At 31.7% G+C, this 12,374-nt stretch overlaps 1 protein-coding gene across 5 annotated transcripts in view; it reads left to right on the top strand.

Moving 5' to 3' along the window:
- SCAF11 (SR-related CTD associated factor 11) overlaps positions 1-12,374 on the top strand; it is a 70,364-nt gene that overhangs the window by 33,015 nt on the left and 24,975 nt on the right. For all 5 annotated transcript variants that reach the window (XM_029953473.1, XM_029953472.1, XM_029953471.1 and 2 more), the window contains 2 exons: positions 7,651-7,728; positions 11,168-11,250. In XM_029953473.1, the coding sequence (XP_029809333.1) occupies positions 7,651-7,728; positions 11,168-11,250 (161 nt within the window). The remainder of the gene's footprint in view (positions 1-7,650; positions 7,729-11,167; positions 11,251-12,374) is intronic.

Genomic DNA, 12,374 nt, shown 5'->3' on the forward strand with positions numbered 1-12,374 from the left:
AAAAAGTGTGGTGAGGTGAGGTAGTTGTGGTATTGTTTAAACAAAGTGATTTACCTTGGGAGCAGAGAATAACCAGAGAATATTCTGAATTATTTCATTGTCTGTAATTGGGCTAGCAGCCATCATTAAATTGAGCAGTAACAAGAGCACTATCCAATAAATTGTTCATTATAAATAATAAATGAATATTGGTTAACAAAATCACTTAGGCTTTGAGTTAAATTTTCTCTTTGAATCTTTTACTGGTATGATAAAATTGAATGTGTTTTGAAGTATATATGTGCTTTGACAAATAGAATCAGATTTCAGAATCACTGGTGTGTTGTTTTTTTTTTTTTATGGCCATTATTTGTAAAGCTCTCTCCTCTCATTTTCCTTAGCTGCCTTCTGGTTTTTAAAGAGATGCATGCAGTTTACTTTGGACTTTATGATTAGGATATGTGTATCTGTATTCAAATTCTCCTAACCAGCCAGGCCCTATACAAAGGCTTTTTAAAATAATGTTTCATTTAAATTACTTTGTGTTTATTTGATATTTAAGGCAAGACTTCTCAACTCTAATTTGTTGCTAAATACTTAAAGGATAGCCGGAAATTAAAATAATTTCTAAAACTTGACCCGTTGTTTAAAATTTTACTAATGTAACCTCTGAGTAGAAAGGTTGAAATCAAAGTGAGTTTTATAGTGGTTAGAAATCTACATAATAAGAAAATGGTACAAAATGTATTGAGAAACATCTTCTTAGCTTATGTGTCTTTCAGAAATTCAGCTGAGCTAGCTGAGATTTGTACTCCAGGTTCATTGAAATATGATTTAGACTGGATATCAAGAACCAAAAAGAGGACTCATTTGTTTACTTTCACTTAAATATTCTAAGCATTGAAAAACTTCTCCTCTGTAATAAACAAGTAAACTTAAAGTAGTGTAGTATTTATTTCAGACACCCTCCTGAAACTTCTCATGTTCCCAGAATACCTATATTCAGTGTCAGATACAGCTTTAATCTTTTCAAGCTTTAAAGTTTTGGCTCTGTGGTTATTTAAAAAAAATTTTTTTTTACATTTATTTATTTTTGAGAGACAGAGAGAGACACAGTGTGAAGAGGGGAGGGACAGGGAGAGAGGGAAACACAGATCCGAAGCAGGCTCCAGGCTCTGAGCTAGCTGTCAGCACAGAGCCCATGTGGTTATTTAAAACAAGAGCCATGTAAGGACTTTAAAGTGATCAAGTACTTGAGTTTAGTCTTTAGGTATTTTATATAGTTCAGGGTAGAAAGATTAAGGATAATGGAACCTGTGGTGGCTTTCGTGGCCCATAACCTAATTTCCTGCCCTTGGGGTCACTAGAACAAGTTGAAATTAAGCATGTTCACTATGGCTATGTTTAATTTCAAGGAACTCTTACATGGTAGGCCTATTGGTTTTTAAAATAATAATGATGATGATGTAGAAATAGAATTTTGAACTAAACGTTAATTGACATGAAGAAAGTTGAAATTTTTATTAATTTAAAGCATTAATACTAGAGCTAAGAATATGAAACTAAACAAAGAAGACCTTTGAAGTGATAAAATTACATGAGGAATACACTAAAGTTAACCAGCCACTCAGAAAGTTATTTTATCTAAATTACCTACCTATATTTTACCTATATTACTTATATATTTAAAAATTTTTTTTTGATGTTTGTTTATTTTTGGTAGAACACAAGGGGGGAGGAGAAGAGAGAGATGGAGACACAGAATCTGAAGCAGGCTCCCAGCTCTGAGCTGTCAGTAAAGAGCCGGACGCAGAGCTCGAACCCACAGACCATGAGATCATGACCTGAGCTGAAGTCGGTCAGTCAACCGACTGAGCCACCCACGGGCCCCGTTACTTATATATATTTTACCTGTGTTATACCAATACAGTCTAAGCATATTGACAGGTTTTACTTTGTGCATAAGTTTAACCTTGATCCTCTGAGTTTGCACATTTTAAAGTAGATAATTAAAAAGGTGAAGGCTAGAGAAGAAGCCTGACACACAGCTATTGTAGTGACAGCTGATCATAATTGTGATTCCCTATGATAGTAAAAAAACTCTTCTACACACACTTGTAGAAAAATAGATTTGTTATTTGGCAGATTGCCAAGAAGTTAAAATTTGGCCCTAAAACAATGTAAGGCCTTGGAAGCCTTTCATGTTTGAAGTATTTAAGAGTTATTATTATCCTGTTTAAAGGGACACACAATATATGTGATTAGGAGGTTCTGATACCCTCTGGGGTGTTTTTTATTTGTAAAGTAATATAAAATATTTCCCTGTCTTTTAAATAATTTTTGTAATGTGACTAACTTTCCTGCTATAAGCAGATTATCCTTGTTCAACTTATTTACTCAGTCCTCCATTTCACATCAAATACTGATAGCTTCAATTTGAGAAAATAAGGTTAATGAAATCAAAATTGGACAGCTGGCAAAGGTATGTTTTCTTTTTTGAGACTAGAAATGAAGAGAGTCTTACTATGATGAGTACATTTCTTGAAGAAGTCAGACAACAGTGTTCAGTGCAGACAGGTGAGGAATATATTTCTGAATTAATAATACATATCAAAAAATCAGAATATGAACAGTTAGTTGATTTATGTCCTGACTACTGATGTATTTTATATACAGATGTTCTTTTATGCAGTAAGGAGAAATTTGCACATTGTGGTGATTAGAAAACTTTTAAATAAACAGCAAAGCTTTAATTGTTTGGATGTCTTCAGTTTATCCCAGAATTTTAAGTTTTCTTTATTCCTAAACCTCTGTTATGTAGTTCTCTGTGAACAAGAATTTAAACCTCTGTAGAGGAATACTGTTAGTCCTTATCTTTAAAATTTGTAAAGCATTGTCAAATACATTATTACAACCTGTGCAATCAGTGATTCAGGACTGTCCACCTTCATACTTAAAGTGGGTAAGAGAGGTGAACACTCATTATCTAAAGCATAAATGTAATACATTTTCATTTAATACTGTTTTTACCAGTTGGGTAAATTAATGTGTGTTTTAAATGTCAGAATTTTAAAATGATTTATACAGGTAGTTTATGGTATTTTCTGTTTTTATTTTTCATGAAAAAGAAAGTATCACATGTAAAAAGAAATTAGAAGTAAACATAATTCTTACCCAACTGTTGTATCTTTAAGAAAATGAAGGGGTTCCCTTTGAGTTGTTAGATAAAATGCTTTCTTGGTATTAATTTTATCACTGACAGTCATTTGTCCTTTAGGAATACATTTCTGAGAGTTGTTAAATATAGCAACAATTTTTACTAATAATGGATTAACAAGGAATGTATTGAAAGAAGTGGTTAAGTGTGATAGGGAACATGTAGTCTGACTACAGGTTAGCACTTTCTTTGGAGGTCCAGACTAGGTATCTAGGCACCATCAACAAGAAAAATAGGTTCTTATAGGTTTAAAATAAGCCTCTAATGTTATGCATTCCTAAATCATCTTTTTGCTTTTGAACTGTAGTTTTATATAATGTGCTCTATTTGTTAGAAGGAAAGAGATTTTCTAGAGATTCCCATGAACAGACAAACCTACTTATAAGTATAGGTACTGAGAAGTAGTCTTTAAGCACTTACCTTTAACACTTGCTTCTCTCTCTCTAGGAGGGGCTATCTGTAGGCAGCCTTTGTGATTGAGGATAGAGCAGCAACAGGAAGCAAGAAATATTAGAAATCAAGAATCCTGAATTCCAAATAAGGAAGGTTTCCTGTTCTTACATTTAAATATGGGTTTGTCTGAGCTGGGAATTTACAACGCTTCAGAATACTAGGGTATGTTTTACTGAAATCATTAGGAAGATTTTTTTTTCCCTATCAAAATTGCCTACCTAACTAATATAATCTTAGCACAGAGTATTCACAATAAAATGTATGCTGTTTTTTAATACACATTATATTGTAAAGCAGTGATGAAATTCTATTAATTTTGTAGCCATATCACAGAATTGAATGGTGATATTGAATTACTTTGATTATGAAACTAAATTAGATACTTACAGATTATTGAAATGAGAGTCGTATTGGTTTAAATAGGGGATTAATTGAAGAGTATTTTTGCTGTATATAAGGAATCAAAATGGTGAACAATCCACAGAGTATTTAATTTGGTTGTATATAAGGAAAACAATTTGGGATAGTTTTCTTCAAAATGAAAATCACATTTTTAAGCACAATTAAGTATATTCAAAATTTCCTACTTTAATTTAAATGTGTATTTTTAAAACCATACAACTTAAAAACAGAATTAGTTATGTTAGTAAGAAACTATGAAAACTAAGAGTAAAATATCTGACATTTTCTGAATGGATATCTGCTGGGTGTACGGGTGAAATACCCTTAGGAATGCCTTAAAAGTAGGACAATACAAACCATTTTCAAGAACTTGTTTGTAAAACTTTTCTAGTAAAGGTATTTGATCATCATGTTCTATGTAATTTTATGCATTAATACCTGCTAATGATGATGTCTTTGAACTTTGTCCTGTTAAGGTAGCCTTATACTTTTCTTATAGTGTACATTAACAAAAAAATTAAACATCCACTTAATTTTTAAAAATCTATTTTGATTTCTTTTTTATTTTTCTTTAGTCTTAATCTATTGAAGTATGCCAAATGAATACTTAACTGAGGATAACTAAATTTCTTTTCTGTTTCCCCTGTGAAATGTTTTGTTAAACTTTTCAAAGGTCAGAAATGTATATACCATCTTTTCTCAATAGCCATAGCAAAGATATTTTGTCTACTGTAGGTAGCTTGTTTTCTGGCCTGTGCTTTCCTTAACTGGGGAGGATAACTTGGTTTTCAGTGTTTTTTTCTGATGGCTGAGCCTGAGCCAAAGAAAACCTATTTACTAATTTTCTAGTAGCAACTAGATTTAGAAACTATTAAGTATATACAGATTGTAATAATATCAGTGGTTTTCCAACTACTTCTTTTTGTAATAACAGTAGAACCCTTTCTTCAAATGAAACCTTAAACAAATCTGTGGCAGTTATGCTAAAGGAAAAAAGAACAAAAACAAAATCTTACTCAGAACCCCATTATTTTAAACAGATCAAAATGGAATGGCTCAGGTTGAAACTGTTAGTTTGAACACTAAAGGCTAGAGTGCCATTTAGCTGATGTCATCTGAGAAAATTTAATAAGGAAGAAAATAAGGTTATGCAATTTCAGAGTTTTTGAAAGATTCAATGCATCTGACATTCTTAAACACAGTGGCTTTCTTTAGATCTTAGTGTTACAAATTGAAATAGATATAGTAAAATGAAACATTTTAATTTCCATGTATGTCATGAACTTTGCAAATTCTAACAAAATCATTAAGTACTCCTGTCACATGCATTTATACATCATATTGTAGGTTATCTTTTTTGTTAATAAGTAAAGCTTTTTTTGTTGTGCAGTGAAGTTAGTTGATATTTAGAAGACTTTACTCAGTGCTTAGTGTATACCGTGCACTTCAAAGATTAATTCCATTAATTCCCTTAAGAACCTCAGAGATAAATTCTGTTATCCCCATTTTCACAAATGAGGTAGCCGAGACACACAGAGTCTGTGTAACTTGCTCAAAGTTTCATATCAGGGTAAGATTTGAAAGACAGTAGTCCAGAGCTTCTACCCATCCTAATAGTTTTTTTTTTTCAAACATTGAAGGAAGCATTGTTTTATCTTCTTATGAATGTTTTTCTAAATTTACCTTTGAAATAGAAATAAGTATATTCTGAAACTTGGTTATTTATAAGAAGTATGTCAAAAGTTTTACTTTTAAATATTTTTTTGAATTGTAAATATATTAAGACAACTTCTAGTTTAAGAAATTTCATATAGTAAACACTAATGTAAACATTCATATTGTTGAGTTCTTTGAACTAGAATTGCTATTTGCAGTGCAATTTTAAAAAGATATGGACAGCTTTATGTCACTACTTGTTGCAAAGCTTCTTACGGTCGAGTTTTTTGTAGGGAAAATAATGGCATCTTAAATCCATAGTACTTGGAACTAAGCTGAACTGGCTTCTACTGGTCAGAACCAGTTAATTTAGTAATATCACATTTCCTAATTCAGGTGTGGTAAAGCATTTTTTCAAGGCCTACTTACTTAACGGGAGAATAAAAATTACTTTTTAGCAGAGTAATAATGTAACTCAATTTATATTTTGAGAGCTTTCAAAATTGTTCACAGGCTTTATGAAAACATATTCTATGATCAGAAGCTACACTTGTCCGATCTAATCTGAATTTATAAAAGCATATCTTAATATCTTCCAAAGTCTAGAAAGGCAAAAATCACAACATTTTTCTCTAGGGAATATTAGATAATTTATCAAAATTCTATTACTATCTTTTGGTCTTTTAAAGTGTTGCTAATTACATTGTTAAAGGCCTGTTTCATAATCATATGTATTAATATCACCTTTTGGTATTTTCATATTGTAGAGAATCTTCCCTCCTGCCATAGTGGATGCAATACTCCATTTAAAATTATTTAAATAAGATTTTTTTTAATATTTAAAGTAATCTTTACACCCAGCATGGGGCTCAAAATTAATGAGCGTGAGATCAAGAGTCGCATGTTCTACTGACTGAGCAAGCCAGACAGCTCTTAAATTATTTAAATAATATAAGCCTATTCCTATACAAATATTTAAATAGTATTAACAGAGAAACTCTTATAGTTGATGCAGATTCATTTTGAAAGTATAGGAAAATAATATTTTTATCAAAATAAAGTTCATTTAGAATCACAGAGTGATCAGAAGACAATTTTCCTTCATCTATAAAGAATGCCTACATTTCTGTTTGAAGAAGACCAGCAGCCTAATAAAAAGGTTAGGCAAATGTTATGAATAAACAATTTAAAGAAAAGGAACTTTGAAAAGCCCTTAAAATATGAAAATATGCTCAATCTTACTTATATAAAATAAATGTAAATTGAAATCGTTATAGCATATTATGCTATTAAGAATGGGGCCACTCAGAAATAGTAATATAAACCAATTTAAGGTACATAATTAAAAATAAAATTCAGTTTAGCCATATATTAAAAAGATACACCATATGTATGTATGTGCATTGGATATCTCCTAAAGGATATATAAGGAGTGACTTGCTGGTGCAACTGTCCATTCAAAATAATTGACTTGGAGGGAAATTAATTAAGTCAGAATATTAAAATCCGTAAGGGACCTGCCCAAGGGATTCCTTCTACCACTGACTTAGAACTGCCCTAGTGCTTTCTTTAGATCACAGAGCTGGTGATTTCAGTCTGGCTCTCCTTTTCATCTGCCAGGAGTTCTCAACTGGGCAGGCAGGTCTTAGTAGGTATTACCTCGATAACAGATTTTCTCTCTCATGTTGATCATTGCATTGCGCCTAACCTCCCCTCCCATACAGAAGGAGTTCAGTAAATGGTTGAATGAATTGAACAAGCTTAAGGTATTTATTGCTCTGTGACATGATACAAGTGGAAAGTATTTTATCTTTATCTTTGAACAACAAAAATTATTTTTCTATTTCCTTTTCTAGTGGAAAACTTACTGTAAATATGTTTGTTATAATTTAATGTTGATCTAAAAATGTTTATAATGTTATAATTTGTTAATCATTTTTCAGATACTGGCTTCATGTCCTGTTGATAGAAAGCCATTTCAAGCCGTGTTTAAATTGAGTGCATTGGAAGGTTGTGTTAAGGTAAGGCATATAATTTACTTTGCAACATGAACTGTATAAACTTGAGATGATTTTGCTTTAGTAGATTTTCAGTTTGAGTATATTTATGAATTGTTCAACTTTAGGTTTAATGTGTGATTATAATTTCTCTTGACCATGTAAAGCCTAGACTTTTCTACAGGCATATAAAATTCTGAACCTTTTAATTCTTTGCCCTCCTAAAGAGGTCAGATCCATGGTGGTCACCTTATAATTTTCCACAACTTCAGATGGTTTAAAAGAAGTTTCACATATAGTCTTACTTGCAGGATATTTAAAATTTTAGAATATTATTATTTAGTGTGAGGACTTTTATATGTCAGAAATATTTACCGATTAATTGGATTATGCTTTCAATACATTTTTTTCATTGAAAAGGGGTTTGAAATGGAATATTAGATTCAAAAACTAACCACACAAAAACTTAAATTCAAAATATCCAAAAATTAGTTTTTTATAATTTAAAAAAAATGTTTATTATTTTTGAGATGGAGACAGATCATGGGGAGGGGGAGGCAGAGAGAGAAGGAGACACAGAATATGAAGCAGGCTCCAGGCTCAAAAATTCTTTTTCATGAAAAACATTGCAATGTTTGGAAGAGTAAGGCAGTAAAACTAAATATAAAATGGTGTCTTTGCTTTTAAATGCTGCTGCTTGAAGGAAAGGCAGTGATTGGAGAAGAATAAGGGGGGTTGTAGAGATCTTGAGAGAGACTTCTCATAGTTTCAGGGTTGGCATTGGCAGATGACTATTCTTTCATGAAGTACAATTTTATTGTAATGCTTAATCCTTACCACTTTCATGAAATTCACAAATACATACCTTGTTGATGTTATTTATGATTATGAGCCATGATTATGATTTGTATTTAGATTTATTTTTGGCTTACAAATAAAAGAAGAAAAAAGAAATAGGAACATATTCCTGAGTCAATGAGTAAAAGGCGAAAAGGAAAGGAGAATAGTAAGTAGTTAAGTAAACTGTATGAGAAGAAGATTTCTTGAGGTATCACTAACAAGTCAGCAAATGATGTGTAATGGAAATTACTTTTAGAATTAAGAATTATTTGAGTATCTGGCTGGCTCCATCAGTAGAGCATGCAACTAACTCCATCTCTAAGTTGTGAGTTCAAGCCCCACATTGCAGGTACGGTTTACTTTAAAACAAAAACAAAAACAGTTGTTACTCTCTCTCTATATATATGTGTGTGTGATGTTGATGGGGGAAAAACTGTTTCCAAGTAGCACTATAAGTTTATAATAGCTTGGTTGTTGTCTTTGTGAGTAGTAAGGGGTATGGAAGCAACATACAACTATTTAAGCATAAGATGTTCTCAGTGTAGGTATTTGTAATTTGTTTTGATATATTCTTACCAGATGTGTCTCAGTGACATAAGGAACAAAGGAGACTGCAATTCAAATAAAGGGACATATGTAAAAAATGATTTTGTTTGTTGTAATTATATAATTGTACATTATATAAATTAGTATGTCTTAGAGAAAAGATACAACATTGTATAAATGTGTAATAATTATGATCAAAATTAAATCATGGCTTCTCTGAAAGACAGATTCTCTATTTTTCTAGACTGTGGATATTATGTTGCTGAAGATGTATTGGCATGAACTAACTTCCAAAGATATTTTCCTATAAAATTTAATTTCGTTGCTTCGTGTGAAATACTGTTTTGTTGCTTGGAATAGAAGTTTATGTTTTATTTAATATGATTTATATTTTACTTAAAAGTTTGGGGTAGTGTTAACCTAATTTGGTTAGACTTAAAAAGTATTCCTTATCATGTGATATTACCTACATACACTTAAATGTACACTGAATCTTCACTTTATTATCTTTATCCCTTTCCAGCTTAACTTGAATGAGATATCTGTACTTGGTTACTCCTTCACATTTACTTTTCAACTCTCATTGAACATTCATTTTTATTGTTTTATTCTACTAAAACTATCCTCACTAAGGTTCAGAATAATTTTTTGTTTTCTGCATGTGGTGTTCTTGATTACCCTCTTTGCTTTAGTTAATAAGATATCTTTTATGGATATTTGTATGTATGCTTGTTTGTTTTACTTACCTGACCTTTCACAGTCTTCTTTGCTGTCTCTCTGCGGTTTTAGAAATAATTTCTTAAATTTTAAATTCCTTTCAGTTTTCTGGGGATACTTTCTAAGTCTTCTCGAGTACTCCAGTGGCTTTAAGCTCTTACCTATATTGTATGGCTTTTAAAATTCTATCACTAGCCCTGATCTCTTTCCTTAGAACCAGACTTATGTTTTCAACAATTGTGGTTATCTGGATATAAATATTTACAAGTCCAGAACTCATCTGGGAATTTTCCATTTTTTTTCTCTCTCCATCATCTTTGCCTAGTCCTTCTGTGCCCTGTCTTAAATTTGTTGCCTCTTCACTCCCTTTTGTTACTTCTTTGTAGGCTCTCATGCTGTCATCCAGACTGGTTCTGCCAATAAAAATATACTACAAACCACTCTATAAAATTTTTAGTAGCCACTTTAAAAGAGGAAAAATAAAAAGATAACAGTTAAAAGTAAATTTATAGTATATTTTATTTAACCCAACATATCTAATGTGGTATGTCTACATATAGTATTTTCAAAGAATTGTGGAGAGATTTCACCTATTGTTGTTGTTCTATGTCTTTGAAATCCAATGTATATTTTACACTTACGGTACATTCAAGCAAGCCACATTTCAGTGCCCAGTAGCCACATGTAGCTAGCGACTGTTGTCTCAGTATAGATTTACACAACTATAAGAGCTTTCTTCTGGTTTCCTGACCTTTATTGTCTCTCCTTAACTGAATCATTCTACACATCACTGGCAAATCTTATTCTAAAAACCAAATTTGACCATCTTATTCACTTGCTTTAATAACTCCATTTATTCCCTGGTTCCTTTGGAATTGGTTTCTTATTTGAGAGTCTTTACAGTCTGGTCCTAGTATATTACATCAACTTTATATCCTGCTCATATTTTCTTCTCTATCTGTATTGGCTTCTCACTATTCTTTTTTTCCATTCAAACTATTTTTTCCTTAGATAAATTCCTATTCATTAAGACCAACTCATAAATTACCTACTTATCCAAGTCTTCTCTATTATCCTCAACTAGAGTTAATTTCTCAGTCCTACGTGTATAAATAGATATGTGGTCATGAGCACTCTGTTTGTATGCCTCTCAACTGTTTTGTTTCCCCAGAGTTTAGCACACTTACTAGTCTTATGATTTAGCATGCTTGTGAATGATTAAGAATGTGTGCTTGGGCTACCTTTTCATTCCGTCAATTTTTTCCTTTATTTTTTTATCCTTTCGAAGGAGAATTGGTATGAGATCATTTGTGATGCTGGGATTATCAACTCTAAATCAGTGATTTTGCTTTTTTTCTAGGTTCAAGTAAAAAGACAGTTGAGAGAAACAAAAGACAAGAAAAATGAAAGCTCTTTTAAGAAACAGTTCTTCTGTTGTATGAGGTTAGTGGTGAACTGTAGAAGTAGAGTCCAAACATGTAGAACCGGAAGATAGCTAATAAGAAAAAAGTACTGGGGTGCCAGCGTGTCTCAGTTATTGAGCATCCAACTCTTGATTTTGGCTTTGGTCATGATCCCAGGATCATGGGATTGAGCCCCTCATCAGACTCCATGCTGAGTATGCAGCCTGCTTGAGATTCTCTCACGCCCCCCGTCTCTCTCCCCCACTCACACTTTTTTTCTCTCTCTAGAAAAATAAATAAAAGCTAAAAAAAAAAAAGTGTTCTTTTAAAAATCATGTGCGATTTAAATGTATTTAATTACTTCTTTTAAAGCATATACTTGGTAATTTTAAAAAGGACCAGTTGAAATCTGAGAGTATAATTTGAATTCTGTCTTTGATGAATGTGGTTTTGGTTTTTGGTTTTTTTTAATAATCTGTGTCGATAGATATTTTTGTAAGCTAAAAATGTGATAGCAGTGTAAATTAAAGCTTACTCATTTTTTGTATATGACAAACCAATAATGAATAAGCACTGGTACACTGACCACACATTTTGAGTAGCGCTGCTCTTGTATTTATGGACAAAAGTAGGAACTAATTAATGACAAAGCACACATTCTTCATGAGACAGTTACAACAAACTGCTTATTATCGTTTTGATTTTGCTTCTTTGTATTATAGCACACACTTGGTACCTACCATAACAACCATTTGTGTTTTAAAAAAAATGTTTTAACATGTTTGGATTTATTTCTTTAAGTACTGTTGTTAAAACATAATTGCCTAGAAATATAGTCCTTATTAGTATTTCAATTTAATAGGCATTTAATGTATTTTTTGAACTAAATAGTATACTGGAAATTATTAATATTTAAATTGTTCTAATACATTTAAAATTTAAGCCCATTTTGATCTGACTTATATTCAGAGCTGGCCAAAAATTGTATTCTTAAGAAATTTATATTATAAAATTCATAATTAAATTTATGATTCATTTAGTACATTTAATCAGAATATTAATTTTTTTAAATGTGTATTTTTGATACGGAGAGATGGCATGAGAGGGGGAGGGGCAGAGAGAAAGGAGACACAGAACCGGAAGCAGGCTCCAGGCTCTGAGCTC

Source organism: Suricata suricatta, chromosome 10 (genome assembly GCF_006229205.1).
Source record: "Suricata suricatta isolate VVHF042 chromosome 10, meerkat_22Aug2017_6uvM2_HiC, whole genome shotgun sequence".
Lineage (NCBI taxonomy): Eukaryota > Metazoa > Chordata > Mammalia > Carnivora > Herpestidae > Suricata > Suricata suricatta.